Source organism: Arachis hypogaea, chromosome 20, assembly GCF_003086295.3.
Source record: "Arachis hypogaea cultivar Tifrunner chromosome 20, arahy.Tifrunner.gnm2.J5K5, whole genome shotgun sequence".
NCBI lineage: Eukaryota > Viridiplantae > Streptophyta > Magnoliopsida > Fabales > Fabaceae > Arachis > Arachis hypogaea.
Genome location: NC_092055.1, coordinates 2904636 through 2927406, shown reverse-complemented (window position 1 = coordinate 2927406; position 22771 = coordinate 2904636). Strand labels below are relative to the sequence as shown.

Sequence of the window (22771 nt, the reverse complement as noted above, 5' to 3'; positions counted from 1 at the left end):
AATTAATGAATGAATACATTTAGATACAAGCAAAAAAAATTTTGCAACAACATACGTTTTAGTGTTTTTAAAATATTCATCTTTTAATATATAATGAGTCAATTTTTTAGCAAAATAAGAAAAAGAACTTTGATTAATCTTTTAATACATAATGAGTCGATTGTTTAGCAAAATAAGAAAAAGAACTTTGATTATAAAAATAATGGTACAAAATATTAGCAAGAATGGATAGGAGAAAGAAAGAGCAAGGCATGTGATTATATGGAAAAAGACTAAAAAAAAAAGTGTGAATTTATATAATAAATATGAGTAGAAGTGAGTATAAAAGTATCTTTCCATATTTTGTAGCGGGAGTACGTACTCCTCATCCAGCGCCCCATGAGTTTGTTCACGCTGTGCTAGGGTTTCACTGCGCCGCCTCTATGGTTACACCTTTCTTTGTCTTTTCTCCATCAAAATCTTTTCTATCTTCTTCTACTTTCTTCTCTTAATTTCTTTTCCACTTAGTTCCCTAATTTTCGTTTTCTTTTCCAATTCATTCCTCTTTTAATTTATTTCGTTTTCTAATTCACCCATTCCATATATCTTATTTCTCTCTGAAATCATTAAATACCAATTCTGTTTTTCTCTACACCATGAGCAACAAATCAGAGACACAAAACCCTCATATAATTGATAGTGATCAGGAGGATGACTTGATCGTTTTAGCTTATGAAGATGTTTCTGAAGGAATTCAAGCTTGTACACGGAGCCTGTCTGGAAGAATGTTCTCAGATCGGATCTTTTCCGTAGGTACCATGGAAGGAGCTCTCTATGCAACATGGAATAAACCAGAAGGATTCAGAGTAGTCGAAAAATCCAGGAACCAGTTTCAATTTTTCTTTGAGAATGACTCTGATGTGACTCGAATTGAGAGAGGTTCACCTTGGTTATTCAAGAATTTTGTCATTCATGTTCGCAAATGGAAGCAGTCAATAAACATGGAGGATAATCACATCTCTTCTTTTCCTGTATGGGCATAATTTTGGGGATTGCCTGAACAATACAAAACACTTGAGGTTGGACGAAAATTGGGTGGGAGACTTGGTCAAATTGAAGATGTTGCTCTATTTGAAGTCAGAGGCAAAGATACACGCATAGTGAAGGCTTAAGTGGAACTGAACGGTGATAAAAGAGTGAGGGATACACTGAAACTGCTTGATCCTAATCAGAAAATGCTGGAAATTGGAGTACGCTATGAACGTGTAGGTGTGTTTTGTACTTATTGTGCAAAATTGGGGCATGAATCTAAGAACTGCCAATGTTTTATTGATGATTCTGCCCAAAACAATATCAAGGAAGATAAAGTTGGTGAATGGCTTAAGGCAGATCAAGTCGGTAGGCTTTTAACTGAAAAGAGAGCTTCCTTCAATCCTAACCAACCTCGGGATGGTTCTATTCCAGCTCAACCGAAGAAAAAATCTCCACCTGCTTGGCTTTTTGATAGTTTCTCAAAAATGAGTGTGCAAGATGATCAGAAAAAACAGAATAATGAAAAAATTGTTGCCAATTCGGGTTCTAGAGAAGAAAATGAGGGTGAATCAGAAAACACAGGTACAACTACTGATACTAATTCTTCTTCTAATACTTTATTGGAGATATCCTATCCCATGAATAATGTCCAACACAATAACAACGTCATATCCAAGCTTAAAAAGGAGAAGAAAAAGCCAAACCTGAAACAACTTGCCAGAAAGTCTGTGATAGGTTTCAAACGGAGGAGTGGAGGTAATGGTACTGAAGAAATTTCAAAGAAAATTTGTCTCAATAATATTACCTCTGATGCTATGACGGTGGAGGGTGCCAGCCTTCAAGTGGCACCCAAAGAAATATGAAATTGCTCTCGTGGAATTGTCGGGGTTTGGGGAGACCTCTGACAATCCACAATCTTAAAGGGATTTGCAAATCCTACTCCCCCGAGGTTGGTTTTATCTGTGAAACAAAAAATCAATATCGACAAGTTGAAGGAAAATTAAGATCTTGTGGTTTCAAGGAATGGTTTATTGTGGATCCGGATGGATTATCAGGGGGTTTGGCAATGGCATGGAGGGATGGTTGCACTGTTCAGATTTTGCAGCATGGTAGATTCTTCATTGCAGTATCAGTTCTGACAGCTGGTTCTAATGATCCCTATGGTGTTCTAGGTGTCTATCTCAGTTCAAATGATCAACATAGAATGGCTCAGTTTGCTGAATTAACTTCAGTCACGCAACAGTTTGATGGTAAGGTTGTGTTAATGGGTGATTTTAATGCCATTTCTAGTCAATTGGAGAAAGCAGGTGGGGGTGCTAAATCTCCTTCTTCTATCGAAACTTTTAACAGTTTTATTGATGATAATTCTCTGATTGATATTGGTATGGTCGGAAGACCATTCACTTGGTCGAATAGACAGAGGGGTGATGAGTTGATACAGGAAAGACTGGACCGATTTCTGGTAGGAGTTGATTGGCAGCAACTCTATCCCAATGCAACGGTTCTTAGACTGTCAGAATTAGGCTCGAATCACTCCCCTCTTCTCTTAGACTCTAATCCAAGAACTGAGAGATCTAAACGCCGATTCAAATTCCAAGAAAGATGGTGTTTCAATGATGAAATAAGGCAGATTGTTAGAGAGGTTTGGCACGAACAGATTGATGGTTCAGCCATGTATATCCTAGCTCAAAAACTAAAGCGTTGTCGACATAAGATTGTCAGATGGCAGCAAGAATACAGATCTAATTCGAAGGTGGAGATTGATTTACTACAGTCTGAATTAGAGGAACTTCGTTTAGCAGGAATTCATGGAGGCGACATCATTTCAGAAATAGAGGACAAACTTGAAAAAGCATTGCAAAATGAGGAATCTTATTAGAAAGATAAGTCTAGAGTCAAATGGCTCAAATCTGGCGATCAGAATACAGCTTTCTTCCATCAGAAATTTAGAAATCGAACCCGAAGGAATAGAATTTGGCAACTAACTGGCAGTGACGGTGAAGTGGCTACTTCAAATGCTGGTATTGCTTCTGTGGCTGAATCTTATTTCAAGGACATCTTTTCCTCCACTTGTCATGAGAACCCTGAACCTCTGTTTACTGATTTTGAACCTAAGGTTACAGCTCACATGAACCGTAGGCTTCAAAGACCAGTGACTATGGAGGAAGTGAAACGTGCAACATTTAGCATTCATCCCCAAAGTGCTCTAGGAGATGATGGTATGACAGCAAAATTTTTTCAAAGCTTCTGGAACATACTTAGTGGTGATGTGTTTCGAGCAGTTAAGAGCATCTTTTCAGGGGCAGAATTTTGAAGGGTTTTAATCACACTCAGATCTGTCTTATTCCCAAGATTTCTGATGCTAAAGATATGACTCAGGTAAGACCAATAAGCCTATCTTCAGTCTTTTACAAGATTATCTCCAAAGTATTTGTACATAGACTTCAGGGTATGATGAATAGACTAATTAGCCCTACGCAGAGTGCTTTTATTAAAGGCAGATTAATCTCTGATAATATCCTAATTGCTCACGAGTGTATGCATTACTTGAAGAACAAAAAAAGGGGACTCGAAAATGAAATGGCGCTAAAACTAGATATGAGTAAGGCATATGATAGGGTGGAATGGCACTTTCTTTGGTTTATATTGGAGAAGTTTGGTTTTGACTCCCGGTGGATCATGTGGATTCGAGAATTAGTGACAACTGTTTCTTATTCTGTTATTGTGGAAGGACAACCTTATGGTTTCTTCAAACCAAATAGAGGTATTCGACAAGGAGATCCTCTATCTCCCTATCTTTTTCTTTTCTGTGCAGAAGGTCTCTCCTTCTTACTACACAAGGCAGAACAAAACAGACTAATTCAGGGTCTTCAGATACATAGGCGATGTCCCAAGGTCAACCACCTCCTCTTTGCTGATGATTCCATCTTATTCTGTAAGGCTAATCCTGAAGCATGTTCAAATATCCTGCATTTATTGAATTCTTATGAAAGCATCAGTGGCCAGGGGGTAAATCTTAATAAATCTGCTGTATTCTTTAGCCACAACACTCCCTCCACTACTCGTACACTACTGGCTAACTCTATGAATATTAATCATATTGGGGCTCAGGATAAATACCTTGGTTTGCCTTCTACAGTCTCTAAATCGAAAAAGGCTTCTTTTAGTATGATCAAAGAAAAGGTTCGGAAAAGAATCCAAGGGTGGAAGCGCAACCTTCTATCGTCAGGTGGTAGACACGTATTGCTTAAGACAGTGGGAGAAGTTATTCCTATTTATACATTGTCTTGCTTCAAGTTGCCTGATGGTTTAATCTCGGAAATTCACTCTCTACTTTCTCAGTTCTGGTGGGGACAAAAAGGTTCTGAAAGGCGGATGGCTTGGATTAGCTGGGACACTATGACTCGCCCACGAAAAGAAGGAGGCCTTGGATTTAAAGATCTCAGAATCCAAAATCTGGCACTTTTAGGCAAACAGTTTTGGCGACTTGTAACACAGCCTACTTTCTTATTATCCAAAATCCTAAGAGGTAAATACTTTAGCAATGGTAATGCTATAACGACAGAAATTGGAGTCTTACCTTCTTGGGGATGGAGGAGCATACTGGAAGGCCAAAAGATTGTTGAAAAAGGTCTTAATTGGGCTGTGGGTACTGGAGAGAATATCCGAACCTTTGAGGATCCTTGGCTGCCTCCTCCGTATCCTTTAAAGATTTCTGACATGCCAAATAGACAAGCTATCTCTGAGTTGGTTCCAAGAGTTAAAGATCTAATTACTGAAGATAGGAATTGGAATCAGAATCTTATTCAAGAATTATTTCCCCAAGGCGTTGCAAACAGGATTTTGTCAGTTAAAATTCAGCAGAGTAGGGACAAATTGCAATGGGATTTGAACAAATCCAAACAATATGATACAGCTTCAGGTTACAAAATTGGCTATTTATTTTACCATCCGCCTCTGGAGCTTTGCCCTAATTATATGCAACAGAAAAAGCCGTGGATTGATCTATGGAAGTTGAACTTGCCTCACAAAATTAAGCTATTTATCTGGAAAGCTCTCCATGGCCGGCTCCCGGTGCTTGCTCAGATTCATCACCGCATCCCATTTATATCACCAATATGCCCCTGCTGTCATGAAGCAACCGAAACAGTCACTCATTGTTTGATCGATTGCTCTAGAATTAAAGATGTATGGTCTCATAGTTATCTTCGTGACTGTCTTCCCCCTCAGAGTCCTAGCGACTTTTGGACATGGTGGATTGCATCAACAGAGATGCTTAACCCGTTGAAGAATGCTGACCGTAATCCCAATTACTTGCCATCATTTGCTGGAACTGCTGGAAAGCTCGCAACCAGTTGATTTTTGAAGGTTCTACTTCAATGTCGTCTGCCATTCTAGCAAGCTCTGTCAAGTTGCTCCATGAAATCCAAAGAACTCCCAGTTTAGGTCGTCATCTCCATGAGGCAAGCTCTTAGTTGCATTCAATTTGATTTATCATTCTTTCTTCTTTAAGATTTTTTTCGTTTTTCGACCACGCACCGTTGGATGAATACCTTCAGTGTAGTGCTTTTAGGAAATCCCCACTTTTCATTATGCTGTCCTGCTTTTGGACATCTTTGTATTTCATTTTTCAATAATTAATGAAATATAACCTACTATCTTTGGAAAAAAAAAGAAGTGAGTATAAAAGTAAGTAAGGTTGCACACAGATCGGATCGGATCAGATATAGCCTATAATTTTATTCGATTCGCACTGCACTCATCGGATTGGATTGGATACGATATCCACAATTTTTTTTAAGTTGGATTAGATCCAATGGATCGAATATCGGGTATATCCGCATAATTCAAAAAAATTGTTTTAAGTCTCTTTTTTACTCTAGAAAATTTATTTTTTTTACCTATTTAAGCCTATTTACTCCTAAAATATTATCAATAAAATTCTATTGAATAACAAAAGAAAAATAATAACACAAGATCTAAGTTTAATTATTCTAAATTAAAGTACAACATAAAAAATTAAAAACAAGATATCATAAAATTTATAAAACAACACACTAAAATTTATATCACATTAGGGTTTACTTTCTTAAACTATGTTATTTATATGAGACCGTGGATATGCGGATCTGCAGATCAAATCTGCAGATATCACTGCCAAATCTGCAATCTGATTCTACCATAGTGCGGATAGGATCGAATCTGATCCGATTGCTCTGCGAATCGGATAATATCCATAAAATTCAGATCAGATGCGGATAATTACCACAGATATGAGAATATTATCCGATTTACGTGCAGTACTAAAAATAAGAGAATGAATTTCGGAGAAATGATTTGAGAATGGTAAATAAGAGAGAATATATTGTGTGGAGTTAACGATAATAGTTAGTAAAAATTAATGATTGTAATTAGTGAGAAAAATAAATGCAATTGGAACGATTGTTCTGTAAAAATAAACAGTTTTACAATACTGCTTATGTGGCAAACTATAGAATGATAAATGTCAAATTGTCAACATTTTATTATGAGACAATATTGGTATCAGGTTTTATATAATATAAATAAATGAAGAGATTTAATCAAAGAAGAAATTGAAAAAACAAGCTAAAGCAAAAGGGTCATTTCTTTTACCATCACACTATTATTTATTTTAAATTGGAGTCTTGGATATGCTTATAAAACGACTCTGCATCAGTGCATCTGATTAGAAATTTAAAAGAAATTTTTCGCTGCTACTACTACGCTACTACCCCCTAAAACTTCTCTAAACTCAGATAGTGCGTAACTGCATATCACAACCACCGAAAATAGCTTATATTTAACTTCTATCAAAGGAATAGTGAGACATCGAGAATTGAGAAACTAATTACAACATTAAGCTTTTAAAGAGATTATTTTTAGGTTCTTCTAACAACAAATTCACAAAAATCAAATTAATTTTATGAAAAACCAAATTAACTAAATAGTAAATACAAACATATTCAATTTTTAGATGTGAAATTCGGTTTCAGTCTGAGTATGAAACTTTGAATGATTTAAGATTATAGTCCTCCATCTTCATGAGCCATCTCATAAATTTTTCTATCAGAATAGTCTTCACTGTAAATATAGGAGGGTTTATCAAGTTTAATGTCTCCCAAAGTTGATGAGTTGTTGTCACATTTTAGAAATTAGAAACCAAGAGCTCCATGTTTAACATCAATTTGTCAAACTATCGCAAAGCCAATACATATTGTCATTGCAGCTTCCTCTGACAAACTGCTAGGCTTTGGAATATGTCAAGTGAGTGAAGATATTAGGGTTTACCAAGGGCATCATAAGGCTATTTGTTGTGCCTACATGATGGCGCGGAAGTCACACCTTCATGAAATGTTACTTGTCCTTTAAATTTTTAGTCTTTTGATTTAAATGTTACTTGTTTTTTTATGGGAAATTACTTATATTTTAGTTTCTCTTTTCTAAAGGTTGAATGATAGACAATTTTTAAAGGATATCTAGTTGTATAGACATAGAAAAATTGGTAAATTCTCAACCAGAATAGTCTTCACAAACTGGAATGAAAACATTAGCTTTAAATGATAAAAGGTGGTTTTATAACAAAAGATTAGATGGTCCAAATAACATTTAAATTATTCAATGATTTTAGTAACAAAATTTATTTTGGAAAAATTATTACAAAGGACCATTAAAAAAATTTAATTATTAAAAAGGACCTTTAATATTAAAATTATTTAGAATGACTAATTTTATAATATTTAAAAAAAAGATCAAATCTTTTTTTGTCAAGAGATAAATATATCCTTAGATTATTTATTTATTTTAAACATATTATTTTTTAATTATCTATCATATTCAAATCTTTATTCTTCATCTATAACTCATAGAGAATAAGGATTTGAGTATGATAGATAATTAGAGAAAAAATATGTTTACAAAATAAATAAATAAATAAATAATCTAAGGATATATTTGTCTCTTCACAAAAAAAAATTAGTCCTTTTTTTAAATATTATAAAATTAGTCCTTCTAAATAATTTTAATATTAAAGATTCTTTTTAATAATTAAATTTTTTAACAGTCTTTTATAATAAATTTTCTATTTATTTTTTAAATTTTTAATAATTATCAAATAATCATTTTTTAAATTTTATTTATTAATTAGCTCTTCATATATTATTCTATTTTAAAATTTAATCTCTATTTTATAAGTTATTTTATTATTTTCACAACTATATCATTAACAATTGGAAATTATATAGAAATAGAATCTCCACTAATGGTGACCTTAATTCTAGTCTATAAACAGGATCATGAGGTCAATGTAAAAACATCTTCAACTAATTTGATTTCTAAAATTCAAATTTTATATTGTTAGATTAAAATTCAACATTTATTGTTCTTTTGAATTGAAGAATAAAGAAAACAATGTGAATCAATGAATTTTTATATTTGATCTGTTTGTTGTTTTAATCTGTTTGATGGTGTAAACGATTGAAAAATTGTGTTTGTTGTTAATCTAATTAATTTAATTCAACAACAATCAAAAAGTATATAACTATTTTGGGTCAAATAATTCTAATTGAAAACTCGTAACAATCGATTGTATAGATAAATAAATCGATTCTTTTATGCACAAACATATTTAAGATTATAGTCCTTCATCTTCATAACTCATCTCATAAATTATTTCTCCAACTATTCCTTTCGTCGTCCAACTCCAGACTTTATTATTTTATTAATAACAACCATCCACTAATCACACACCAAAAGACTAATAAAAAAGAAAAAAAAATAGAACATACCCCCTTTATATAAAAAAAAAACTGGCCAATAGGCGCAGCAAGAGTATAAGTGTATAACTATATATAGAATTAGATATACATTGAGACTATGGTACCTATCTAAGAACAATCAATGTGCATGCTAAATTTATTAAGATAAGAGTGAAATTTATACCTAATAAAAGAAATAAATTATTAGCCTTACTTTCTCTTGTGAAAACTAAAATTCATGCTGAATCAGTCAAAGCGTCAATTTCGACCGGTTTCATTGCATCTTTGGGTACTGCCTTTCTCCATTTGCCTTCCTCAATTTCTTAAGCGCGCGATCGGCCGAAAACTTTCGCTCCATGATTGAGCCGACCTCTGATACTGTGCCCATGAGAGCACCAAACATGGTGAAGCATGCGGAGGCTTTGAGATTGCGGTGGCACAAGGAGAGCAGCCCGCTGCTGATGGCCGGGGCAAATATGCCATTCCAGGAGTCGTTCTTCTGACGAACAGAACACAAGGCGTCGTAGGAGACACTGCAGAGGGCAGACCAGGCGGCAACCTTGCCCCCCACACGGGGTGCATTGAGGCGAACGGCGTGACAAGCAGTAGTGATATGGGTTGGAGAGATACAAAGGGACTTAAAGAAGTGGAAGGGAGATCCGGCGATTGCGCCCATCACGAACCCAATGCCGGCTGAATTGAGGGCATCATCAAGGCTTTCTTTCATTGTTAGGCATTCTTCCATTGTTCGCGGATTTCTTATTAACAAGTTACCGGTATCCATTGCAAATAGGATTCCCAAAGGTGTAACTGTGTTTCTCCACCACAAGGGTTCTTAAAGGAAAATTATTCTAGGCAGTAGGGCGGTTTAAAACTTCAAATCAAAATAGATCTAAATTAAATCCCTAATCTAATTTAATTTAAATTAAAAATCAATTATAATAGTATTAATTTGAATTTTAATTTCAAATTTTATTCTCAAGATCGAATTCAATTTAAATTGCACAGTTGGACATAATATTATTTTTATTATTATATTTAAAATTTTATTTACAATATGTTGATTTTATTATATATTTTATTTTATTCATATATTATCATCGTCATCATTATTACTATCTATTCATATTCTGACCAATAAATAAAAATCAGGATCAAGAAGATCAAAAAAACCCACCAATAAAAATGGACTTCACAATAAATCCAACTTCTTCAATGACATAGATGCAATGTAAATGTGTATATAATATTTTAATAATTAAAAATAACATTTAATTTTTTTATTTTATTTTTTATGAATTATGACACATGTATTTTTAACATTATTATTATAATTAAATAATATTAAAAAATATAAAATGTTAAAAAGTAATTCTCCACGTACAAGTGATTTTCAATACAAGTCATTTATATTCACGCCGTTTTACGTTTTTTTTTGTGTGCCTCTTTTTCTTCTTCTTCTTTCTCCGTGCTTCATCTTCCTCTTCTTCTTCTTTTTTCTCCGTGTCTCTTTTTCTTCGTTTTTGTAATTTTTTTCTCTCGTTGTCATCGTCATCAACACCACCTCTTCCTCCATCTTTTTTTTATTGAAATTTCTTCTCTTCTTTTCGTTTTCTCTTTCTCCTTCATCAAAATCACCAGAAAAAACGAAGAAACATTATTCAAGGTACTGTTTTACTGTTCTTCTAGATTTTTTTTCTAAATTGTCTCTGTCATGTACCTAATCCTTAACCAGCAAAACATTAAAAGATTTCAAGAAGAAATATACTGTATCCCCCTATATTGGGTGTATTTCTTAAATCCTTTGGGTGTATTTCTGTAATCGTTTGGTTTATTTCTGTAACTGTTTGGGTGTATTTCTGTAATCCTTTGGATGTATTTCTGTAATCGTTTGGGTGTATTTTTGTAATCGTTCGAGTGTATTTCTGAAATTCCATCATCTTCAAAACAATTTCAAAGCTTGATTTCAGAAACCATAAAAAAAAAACAGAAGGAGATCGAAGGCAAAGAGAGAACGCTTTTCCATACAAATCATACAAGTCATTTATATTCAGGTCGTTTTCAAGTTTTTTTTGTGCCTCTCTTCTTCTTTCTCTGTGTCTCTTCTTCTTCTTTTTCGTAAAAAAAGAAACGAAGATGAAACACGCGAAGATAGTTCAGTAACGCGCGTGTTAGCCCAATTTGTAAGACTTATAAACAAAAATAACTTGTATGTGTAGCACTCCTCAACGTTAAAATGGTAAAAATGTAATATATAGGCGTGAAAGATAATATATAATCAATAAATACATCTAGATAAAAGCAATAAAAATTGCAACAACATACGTTTTAGTGTTTTTAAAATTGGCTTCGCTAGGTAGAATCTGAACAAAGTGAATAATAAATTAGAAACTTAGCCCAATAAAATAAAAAAAAAAAAACACTCCATCCAAATTATCCAATCAAAAAATCTCATTCAATAATTCAAATATTTTAATTTTCATTATACTCTAATTTACCAAAGCACCAATTTTTTCTCCAAATTTTCTGTCGTCGCTGTCGCTGCTTGGCTTGCCACATACTGTTACTGGCGTCACTCACTCCTAGTGAAAATAACCATCCACTTAAAGATAAAAATAATCATTCGCATACCTAGTTAATTGAACATCTACCATATTTTAATTATATATAACTAAACCTAACCCGATCAAATAACCATCCACATAAGAATTAAAATAATCATCTGCATACCTACTAAAATGATCATCTCATAAATATTTATAATAAAATATAATAAATTTAAAATATTTTATAATTTTATTAATAAATAAAAATTTATTTATATATTTAATTATATTTTAATAGATCCAGACAAATTTAACAAACTAATAAAACTAATTAATAAATTTAAATCTGACTTATTAATATATTAAAATTTTTATAAAAATCTGAATTGTATCTATTTTATAACAAACTAAAAGTTAACCCAAACATAGATCAAACTACAAACTCCTGACCGCCTCACTCTTTTTCACCTCTAATCATAAGGCTACTATTATTGTGTCTAGGGGTGTCAAAAATTTCCAGGAGGCAGGGATCCCCGCGGGGACCGCCCCGAATGGGGTCCCGTTGGTGGGAAATTTTCTCCGTGGGGATGAGGATGGGAGAAAAATTCTCCTGAGACAGGCGCGGGAACCCGAGCGGGGATTCCCGTCCCATCCCCGATAATTCTTCAAATGTTTGAAATTTCTTAAATAACCTTATTTTATTTCTAACATAGGTGGGTTTTTTAGTAATTTTACCAATTAAAAAAATCCTAACCCTATTATTCAGTCTTCCCTACTCACTGTGTTGTATAATTTTAATTTTCTCTCCTTTTATGTATCTAAAGCAATTAGACATATAGGGTTTATAATTTTGAAATAGTTAGGGTTTGATTTTGAAATAGTTGCTTGATTTTCTCTCCTTCTATGTATCTAAAGCAATTATGATTTCTCTTGCTGAGTATGCTGACCATCAAAGAATACTTGATGTTAAAGACTATATCTTATTGCTTTTTTTTAGAATGGAAGTTGTATTTTAAGATTTTATTTTGTGGATTATAATTTGCTATGTTGTATTTCTGGACTTATAATGTTGGATAAGATATGTTTGTGTGTTTGTAATAGTATTTTGTAGTTTGTTTTTTATTTTTTTGATATTTTTTACTATAATTTTCATATAAATGTTAAATATAAGAGGATGAAGAATGGAGCCCGCGGGAAACATGAGGAATGCAGGAAATGTGGATGGGGACAATTATCCTCCCATGGTGGAGATCGGAACAGAGATGGAATTAATTCTAGAGGCAGGAACGGAAAGCAGGGAGGCATCCCCCACCCCATTGACATCCCTAATTGTGCCCTACATAAATCATGTTGTACCCAAACAAACTCTAAATTGCAATTTAAGAATATGTAGTGTCTACGGAAAAATTCTCAACCAGACCATAGTAGTCTTCACAAACTGAATTGAAAACATTAGCTTTTAAGTGATAAGAGGTGGTTTCATAACAAAGGATTAGATGATCCAAATAACATTTAAATTATTAAATAATTTTAATAACAAATTTATTTTTTAAATTTTTAATAATTACCAAATAGTATTTTTTAAATTTTATTTATTAATAAACTCTTTATATATTATTTTATTATTTATTATCTATTTTATTTTTACAACTATATCATTAACAATTAGAAATTGTAAAGAAATAGAATCTCCACTAATGGTGACCTTAATTCTAATCTATGAATATGATTATATGAGGTCGATGTAAGAACAATTCCAACTAATTTGATTTCTAAAATTCAAATTTTGTTAAATTAAAATTCAACATTTATTGTTCTTTTGAATTGAAGAATAAGGAAAGACAATGTGAATCAATGAAATTTCATGTTTGATCTGTTTGTTATTTTAATCTGGTGTAAACCATTGAAAAATTGTGTTTGTTGTTAATCTAATTAATTTAATTTAACAACAATCAAATAGTATATAACTATTTTGGGTCAAATAATTCTAATAAAAAACTCGTACAATCAATTGTATAGATAAATAAATATCAATGAGTTATAATTTAAATGGCATAGTCTTCTCATACTTATCTAAGAGGTTGCAGGTTCGAATCTCCCTATGGTCTGGAACAGTTGCCCCCTAGAGCGAGAGAGGGTTCTTGCTCAATCTCATTGCTCGGAAGGATTCGTCTTGTCGTGAGTCTGCCATGGAGCGCTGTTCGAGTTATCTGGCCGAGATCGGGGAACCGGGCCGAGTTTTTGGCCGTTTTGGGGGCCGCTCTTTTAGGTTTGGATGTTTCTCGTGTCTATCGGAAATGGGATGATGAAGTCTCATGTTTTGCAGCCAAGATCGGGGGTTTGCACATGTCTAGGTCGCTTGGTAGTCGCGTTTCTTCTAAGAGATTTTTGTTCGTTGCGGTTCCCAAGGCGTCATAACGAGGCTTAGTAAGAAGATAGAAATTTTCTTGTTTTTGCCTTTTTTACCCTCCACCCTTTCGTATTTTTTTCTTTGAAACGTTGGGGGTTTTATTTTTCATTTGCAACTGTTTTTTCTCCTTTTTCTTCTTTCACTTTCTTAAAAACGGTATTTGCGAATTTCTTTGGTATTGTGCTCTGCTTGAACGTTCGGTGGGCTTTTGGTGTTGTACCTCTTTGCTCATTGTTGTTTCATTTCTTTCATTCGCTTTTTGAGAACCAGGTTGGTGTGTTCTGTCACTCTGATCGCTTTATTTTTCTTCTGCATTTTTGTTTTATTTACTGTTTCTATGTTTTTGCATGCTTCTGTGTTTATCAATGGAGAAATGTTGATTGGTGGTATTGTGTTTGGTGTAGTTTTAAGGATTTTGGTAAGATGCTTCAATTGTGGTTTTAGTATGGTTTAGGAATTTTCTGTATGTTTGTGTTTCTGGGTAGTGGGCTGACAGTGAAAAATCCTATTTGGATATAGGTATGGTGCAATGGAGGGGAGTTTAGGGGAACATGGGTCCTATCTTCGCAATGGGAGGTGTGTCAAATCATTACCATTGGGTAACGTCCAACGTTTCGGGCACGCCTTCTCAATTACACGAGGGGGATCTTCAGAGTTCAGAGGCTCCATGATGAAGGGGCCATGTTAGGTAGTGAGGCGGGGGGTAGTACGGGTTGGTGCTTGCCGACGAAAATAAGAGAGTTTGTTATCTCAACTTACATTTTTCTCATGTCCCGGACTGGATTTGGGTGCACGAATCTCTGTTTACTAAGTTAGGAGTTCGGCTACCTTTTTTCTGAATTCCAGATGGTTCTTTTGAACCGGATTTCGGCAGTGCCGTTTCAACTGCATCTGAACAGATGGGCAGCTATTCGGACCTTTGAGCTGGTTTGTGACATTTTGGAGTTGCCGGCTCAGGTCGAACTCTTCTTGTTTCCGCATAAGGAAGGAAAACATCAGAAAATGATACATTTCTTTCCGAGCCCAGGCGAATCATCGACTCTTCGACTTGTTCGAAGATTCATTTCATGGTTTCAAGGAGGAGTATTTCAAAGTTCGTTCTGTCAAGGGTTGTCATCCCTTTTGGCTTTCGCCTGAGGGGGAGCACCGGATTTTCCTGCATTAGAACTTTGGGGCCATGGATTCTTATATGACGAGAGTGACCTATAAGGGGATCTCTTCCGAGAATAGGAAAATTGCTGACGTCTTGTTGGCACTTTTCGGAGACCGACCTTTGAATCATCGCGACATGATGGGGGATCCCAAGGCAGGCAGGTCTTCTGTTGGTAGATCTTATAACTTGTTATTTCTCTCGTCTTCTTCGCTTTTATAGTTGGCATAGCTGATGGATTGATGACTCTGTAGCATTTGAAGGCTACTTTTGTTGACACTCCAGAAGTTGGTGGTCTCAGTCAACTCCTCTGGCGACTTCTTTCCCTAGTTCGCAAATGGTCTCACAGGAGATCATCCAACAAGGGGGGTCGCCAAGGATGATGACCTCCGGGAGATCCCAATTTCCGAGACTGATAAGAAGCGCAAGCGAGTTGAAGGCACTGGTCAGGGGGGAGTTAGCACAGGGGTGGTCACTCCCTGTGTGATGGACCGCTCTTTTGATGCTCCCGGCTTTATTGACCGGCACCTGCTGCCTGAGACTAATGAGTTTTTCAAGGACTGTGGTTTTTCTGGCCAAACTAAGTCGGTGTACGGTGCCCTCCTTCGCTCTGCTGCCATCATCTGAAAAGGCTAGCCTGCGCTTTCGCAAACTTTCCGTTTGGAAGGGAAGCTGAAGTAGGCTCAGGCAGATTTGGGCATTTTGAAGGGACAGTTGGAGGTGGCTGAGGTTGCTAGGGTAAAGGCGGCCAAGGATGCCAAGATGTTGGTGTCGAGATCCTGAGATTGTCAGAGCTAGAGATTGAGCTGTCAATCCAGGAGGCTAAGGCCCAAAAACTTGCTGCTGATGCTAAGAATGCTGCTACCGCTGCCCGTGCTGAGGCGAAGGATGCAAAGGCTGAGGTGGAGAATTTAAAAAAGCAAAATGCCGTCCTTCTGGCTGATGCTTGGGAAGCCGTTGCAGCTACTGAGGAGGCTTTGAAGGCCCAAGTCTAGGATCTGTCCCCGGATGTGGATGTGTTTGTAATGGGAGCATTCCAGACGTCAAATCGTAGATTTGGAGTAGTTTGTTTCTAGTTCTTATTTCATTTTATAAGTTTGTAAGCCGTCTGTTAATCATTTCATACTGTTACTTTTATGGAACAATTTATCTTATGAAGTTTGTAAGCCGTTCTTTCGGCTCGTTGAACTACTTTTTGGTGATCTGATTTAGTGTGCCGTTTTGTATGAATAGCGGTCCCCTTGGTGGGCCGTTTTAAGTACTGTTTATTTGTGGATATCTGTTTGTTGGCTTTGGGGGTGATCGGGCCTTGGGTTAGTCGTCTAGTTTATTTTGTTCGTACCGTTTGCTTGGTTAGAATGCGAATGAAATATTTTTTTGTTCGTACTGTTTTGTTTGGGTAGAAATTATTTACAATAAAAAAATGACTTTTATTGAAGGGTAAACTTAGTTAAAATCTTCCATTGTTATCCGGATAGAAAAGAGTGCTCGAAAAAATAGAAATATTTACAAAAATAAAAGAAAAAGGAACATTAAAGAGCTAAGAGAGACTTTGCAAAACAACTAAACAAAAACTTTTGACAAAATTACCAAATCAATAGGACTTTTTTATGGGTAGAAACGCCGTATAAGTCGTGCTTGTTAAGTCGTTCCAGTTTGTAGGTTCTTTTTTTCGATTAACAACTTAAAAAAAGTCTAATATAATTTTATATACTAATTAATTGTTAGATTTAATTCTTATATTTATGTCTATTATAATATTTTTAAATTTTAAAAATTATTTTATTAAATATAATTATTGTTACTTATAATTATTGAAATTATTTTTAATTTAATTTATTAAATATAGATGGTATAATTTTTAGAAACCTATCTCTTAATTATTTATTGATCTGCACTCAACTCTTTGCTTGTGTAAGTCAATACTCGTTATTAAACACATGGAAATATTTTTGGTTACTATAAGATAAAAATATAACCCCTTGTTACTTCTGTTTTGTTGATTAAATGAGATTAGTATGACTAGTCAAATTCATTTTTCTTTTATTGCGTGTAGTACATCCCAACTTCATGTATAAGATATAAAGAGATAAGAGAAGGGATTAAAATCAACAAGGAATATTAAAATCATACTCGAATGGTCAGCTACATTCTCCATTTTTATGTACGAGTTGGAAACTTGGAATCAATCATTTTTCTAATGCTTTATTTCATTTTTATTGTTGAAAAATCAAGCGGTCAAATAATAAGGGTGAGCACGGGGTACCGAGTATCCGATTACTCGTTCGAATTCGAATCGAACTAATTAAATTGGTTCTTGAATCAACGGGTAATTGGGTCTAATCTGAACTAAATCGATGATCTTTGTTAGTGATTGGTTCAGGTATCAATTTTGATGGTGCGGAACCCCAACCAACTCGCGAATCCGATCATATATTAATTAAATAAAAAAATAAAAAAATATATATGACTTTTTTTATCAGACAAAAATTATCACTATTAATATGTTTGGATTTTAATGAGTTTACTTTTTAATGTATTTGGTATTTAACATGTTTAAATTATTTTTATTGATGTTACATATTTATTATACTTATTGAATTTAATTTGTTTTTTTTATGAATTTTAAAGTTATCGGGTATCCAATTACCCGAACCGAACTAATCCATTCTTAATCGGTTTGATTTAGTTCAGATACATGTGCAAAAAAACATAAATTTAAACCAAACTAAACTAATTACATTTTGATGGATTCGATTCTAATTTTACTATAAATCCAAACCAAACCAACCCAACTTGTGTTCGCCCTATCAAATAATGCTACTTCCTATGAAAACATAATCGCATCCAAAGATGTTTCCAAATTTTAGAAAGTGATGTTATCGCCTTATTCTAAGCCTAGTAATAAAAAAAAATTCACCATTTTAAGAGTGAAAATATCTAATAACATAAAGTCATAAACCAAAAAAATAGTCAACTCAGAATCTAAAAGTGAAAAAAAAAATGCAAAGGGAAAGGATGGAAAAAAAAAACGCGTTTTCAGACAGTAGATGATTAACAGTCAAACTCAAACAGTTGCCTTTTAGAAGAAAGAACAACCTTCGAAGCTCACCAACAACAACTACAAGGTCCAACCTTCAAAGAAAAAAACAAAGCCATGTTGTTCTTCTTCTTCTTCTTGTGAGGACATAACATCAAATGCTGTTGTTATTGCTCATATTCTTCTACTACTTCATCATCATCACCGCTTCACCAATTCCAACACCTCCTTCTTGCTCTTCTTATGTTCTTTGACCATGATGATGGAACACCCATCGGTTTCAATGAGGAGCTCTGATTCACTAGCAGCCACACTTGCAAATTCAATCCAAGCTTTGGGTCGTGGCTTTGATGTAACATCTGATATTAGGCTTCTATACTGCAAAGGGGCACCAGGGTCGAGGCTTGTTCATCTTGATGAGGGGAATACAAGGGATCTTGCTGTTTCCCATGGTGTTCTTGTTCCCAATGTTTCTCTGGACATTGATTGCTCCTATGGGAATGGCAAGGGTGATATAAACAAGACCCCTGTGTGTAGCTTCCATGAGGTGAATTATTTTTATATGGTTTCTAGATTTTGATTTTGATTTGTTTTGCTTCTGGGGAATTTCTTCTTAGAAATGAAGAAAAAGGGCAACCTGGGCATATAAGAATTTCCCCTTTTTTGGCTCATTTTTTCCTGTTCTCTATTGTTACTGTTTTTTTGTTGGTTGGTGGGTTGGTCAATGTGTTGGACTGTGTTTTCTTGATTCGTTACCCAACTCAATCTAATATGGAGGCTTCTGTTCCTTGCTGCATTTGCTGGATATATCACTTGGAATAGGGTGGGGGTTATGACATATGAAGATGTGGTTTGTAGCAATTAAAGTGGCTCTATGTCATTGATTTCCTGAAATAAGAATCGGATAGTTAAATTGAAATCTTTATGTGGCCTCCCAAGTTGCATTTTTATTCTTGCCAAATGATGGACCTGAAGCAATACACTTATTTGAATTAGACCCTATCATCTTAAGTTGGTTGGCACTTGACAACTGTAAATTGTTTTTCTCAAGCTCTGACAAAACTTCATTTTGTCTTACAAGCATTGCAAATTTATAGCAAAATTTATACCAAATATGGTTCTGTTGTTTGTACTAATCTCGAACCAGTATATCGGCCTGAGAGGATGTAGAAATTTGTTTGGATATTATTCTGGGAGTAGAATGTTGAATTCTTTTAAGGATTGAAAAATTGGATTTATTTATAAGTATCCATGAATCTGGCAAATGGAGCAGCAAGTTCCCAAGTTCTTTAAAAGTATTGAAGTGTAGTAGTTCATAATATGTAACAGGCATTTGCAGGCCCTGGTAAGATGTGGAATCCAAGTGTAATGCCATGCCAAACAAAAAGGGGAAGAGGGACCTGAAAAAGACATGGCATGAGACTATGATACATTAATGTGCACGAGTGATGATAATAATGAGGAACTTTGTTTTGACAAGTGATGGTTGAGCCTGTTCTGTTACATTGTCCTGATAATATAATCTTTCCATATAAATAGAAAATAATTGAAAGGAAAAGAATGCCTAGTAATCGTAATGTATTATTTTTCTTATAACAATTGTTCTTGTTTTCTTAGAAATGAAAGATGCAGGCTTGTTGTATAACCAATTTAGAAGTTGTGGTGGCCTTATTTGATGACTGAATTTTTCAGATGGCGAAATATTTCAATGAGAAAGCAGGCGTTAAAGGACAAATTCCACTTGGAAGTTTTAATTCCATGTTCAATTTTACTGGCTCCTGGACGGTTGATGCTGCAGCCACCAAATCCCTTGCTATGATTGGATATTTCATTCCACTGGTTGAAGTTAAATTAACCAAACTAAGTTTGGATTTGAATGATCAAGTCAAACGCGCTGTTCCTTACTCTTGGGATCCAGCTTCCTTGGCAAGGTAAACCAAACTCTTATCTTTTCCTGTAGATAAAATCTAGTTACTTTTGCTCTAGGCAATGGTTTTGGCTTGTTAGGTCTGACAATGACAAAATGTTGCATGCCGCTGATGCCGTCCCATTATATTGTACAAAAGGCAGTGGAATTTTTCTTGGTTGCAGTATTATGACAGTAGATATTACAAGGCATTTTTGTCATGACTTAAATTTATTGTCCAAAATACTTGGTTCCTTTTCCCTCAAAAATCCAAAAAGGAAGAGTTATATATTCAAGTTCTAATCAGAAACCTCTGCCCTTTATTCTTCTCAGTTTTATTGAGAATTATGGTACCCACATTGTTACATCTGCAACAGTTGGCGGAAGAGACGTAGTGTATATCAGGCAGCACCATTCATCTAGTTTGTCTGCCTCAGACATTGAGAACTACTTAAATGACATTGGAAATGATAGGTTTCTTGATGTCAAAAACACATCTGGTTCTGGTCCTTTAAAGTACAAGGAGAAGGTTAGTTTTAAGAAATGCCATGTTCCCATTATTACTCACATCTTTCTTATGCAAATACATTCCTGCCTAGCTTTGTTGCACTAATTTTGTTATTTCTTCCTATTTCATTCTCCCTTTGAAAATCATTGAGTCACTGATGTAATGTAGAAAATATAGGAATCTGAGTGAAGTGATCTTTCATTTTGTTGCTACAGGATGTTACTGTGATTTTTAGGAGGAGAGGAGGTGATGATCTTGAGCAAAGTCACACTAAATGGGTGGAGACTGTTAAATTGGCACCCGATATCATTAACATGACATTTACTCCAATTGTTTCCCTTCTTGAAGGAGTGCCCGGTGTAAAGCATTTGAGCCGTGCTATTGATCTATATCTTGAGTGTAAGTCTTAATCAAATTTTTTGATACAATGATACTCTGTTGTTAAATGCATTGGTTATGGACAGTTTGCTGGACAAGTGTGATTAGCAGTACTTAGAAGTAGAACCATATGTTATTGTAATTCACCACTCTTCTATATCCACCAGACAAACCACCCATTGAAGATCTACAGTATTTCTTGGATTTCCAAATTACTCGCGCTTGGGCACCGGAACAGAACAATCTACAAAGAAAGGAGCCCGTCTGTCCGACCCTCCATTTCAGCTTGATGGGACCGAAGCTTTATGTCAGTCCAGATCAGGTATTGTTTACTAAATCCTACTTGATTGAACATCGCAATCAAATTATGACGAAAAGGATCATGCACATTTTAAGAACATAGGATAGGTGCTAAAACTATCATTTTATTCTGTATTGCTAACTACCTTATTCATGTTCTTTTGGATAGATGTATCAGCATTAATCTTTAATATGTTGCAACCAAGTTATAAAACTGTTGAACTAAGCTTATGATTCCACAATCACATGGTTGGTGGCATTGTAAATTATACATCACAAACCTTTGGTATATTTCTTCCTAGCCAATAACAAGATTTGATGTGCAGGTAACTGTTGGACGAAAACCTGTCACTGGGCTAAGACTTAGCTTAGAAGGCACCAAACTGAATCGTCTCGCGATTCATTTGCAGCATTTAGTCTCACTCCCGAAAAACCTTCAACCTCACTGGGACACACACATGGCCATAGGTGCTCCCAAGTGGCATGGTCCCGAGGAGCAGGACAGCCGGTGGTTTGAGCCAATTAAATGGAAGAACTTCTCCCACGTAAGCACCGCTCCAATCGAGTACACTGAGACTAGCATTGGCGACCTCTCTGGTGTCCACATTGTCACAGGAGCACAGCTTGGTGTTTGGGACTTTGGTGCCAAAAATGTTTTGCACCTCAAGCTCCTCTTCTCCAAGGTTCCAGGATGCACGATACGGCGATCTGTATGGGATCATAACCCCTCTACTCCTGCAGCACAAAGATCCGATGGCGCATCATCATCAGTAACAAAGAAAGCCTCTGAAGATAAGAAGGAAGATAGTTCAATTCACATTGGAAAATTAGCCAAAATTGTGGACATGACAGAAATGTCAAAAGGTCCCCAAGATATTCCTGGTCATTGGTTAGTTACTGGTGCTAAGCTTGGAGTTGACAAAGGAAAAATTGTACTGAGGATAAAGTACTCTTTGCTAAACTACTGATTCATATTCCCCACCCCCTCTTCTCCCCAAAAATGTGTTATTTTTTATTTTATTTTTTTCCCCTTCACACTAGAAACAATAGTCAAGGTCAAGCATTCTTTGCACAGGAAACCGGTTGAGATATTTTTTTGGTGTACTTTTGCCTTATTAGTTTAGATGATGATGGTCATGCAAATCATTGATTATGCTAATGATTTTGAATTCAATTTTGTTTACAGTGACATCATTACATAAAGACAATTACCATTTGTTTTATATTCAATATTTGCAGCTAAAGATAAACTCAAGATTATTTTAGTTAACTAACAGTGACAGGATTCAACAATCAAGCTATATTTACACACCAATATACTTATGTTGAGGAATTCGCATTTCACAATTCACATGGAACCATAAAAGGTGAAGGAGAGTAAATTGAATAAAAATGAACTCAACAACTCAACTCAGCCCCAACAAAAATGATTATACAGTTGTTACTTGAAATTTTCTATCAGATAATTTGATACATTTGCTGAGTCAAGTTGATGAGAGACAGAAGTAGAAGCAACCAGGAGGGCTCTGGTCCCCTACTCAAAACATATCAATAATACATCATATCATATCATATATAGTACAATTTTCTCCATCATCTTAACTTATATGTGTATATTATGGTGTGAACCGTTGACATAATTAATATAGAAAGGAAAACATAACAACAAAATGCTCTTTTCAGTGACATTTTTTTAGTACTTCATTGACTGTATTATTCAGTTTATTTAATTCTTACCACTAAAAGA

The 22771-nt window shown here is 34.9% G+C and overlaps 3 protein-coding genes across 3 annotated transcripts; 2 read left to right on the top strand and 1 right to left on the bottom strand.

The window, feature by feature from the left end:
* Positions 1-635: 635 nt before the first annotated feature.
* Positions 636-1022, top strand: LOC112783549 (uncharacterized). The gene has a single exon (XM_025826538.1). The coding sequence runs from the start codon at positions 636-638 to the stop codon at positions 1020-1022; it is 387 nt and encodes a 128-aa protein (XP_025682323.1).
* An 8038-nt stretch (positions 1023-9060) lies between these two features.
* On the bottom strand, positions 9061-9531 carry LOC112783547 (mitochondrial import inner membrane translocase subunit TIM17-3-like). The gene has a single exon (XM_025826536.1). The coding sequence runs from the start codon at positions 9529-9531 to the stop codon at positions 9061-9063; it is 471 nt and encodes a 156-aa protein (XP_025682321.1).
* An 8402-nt stretch (positions 9532-17933) lies between these two features.
* Positions 17934-22247, top strand: LOC112783032 (MACPF domain-containing protein CAD1). Its single transcript, XM_025825767.3, has 6 exons — positions 17934-18479; positions 19625-19863; positions 20172-20367; positions 20562-20745; positions 20892-21046; positions 21351-22247. Exons 1-6 carry the CDS (start codon positions 18189-18191, stop codon positions 21990-21992), a joined length of 1707 nt encoding a protein of 568 aa, XP_025681552.1. The 5' UTR covers positions 17934-18188; the 3' UTR covers positions 21993-22247.
* Positions 22248-22771: the final 524 nt, after the last annotated feature.

What these genes read in the sequence shown, in the direction of transcription:
- LOC112783549 (XM_025826538.1), top strand. Translation starts at nt 636, where the DNA reads ATGAGCAACAAATCAGAGACACAAAACCCTCATATAATTGATAGTGAT.
- LOC112783547 (XM_025826536.1), bottom strand. Translation starts at nt 9,531, where the DNA reads ATGGAAGAATGCCTAACAATGAAAGAAAGCCTTGATGATGCCCTCAAT.
- LOC112783032 (XM_025825767.3), top strand. Translation starts at nt 18,189, where the DNA reads ATGATGATGGAACACCCATCGGTTTCAATGAGGAGCTCTGATTCACTA. An exon ending in CTGTGTGTAGCTTCCATGAG is followed by an intron (nt 18,480 to 19,624) that starts GTGAATTATTTT and finishes TGAATTTTTCAG; the next exon opens with ATGGCGAAATATTTCAATGA. An exon ending in TTTATGTCAGTCCAGATCAG is followed by an intron (nt 21,047 to 21,350) that starts GTATTGTTTACT and finishes TTTGATGTGCAG; the next exon opens with GTAACTGTTGGACGAAAACC.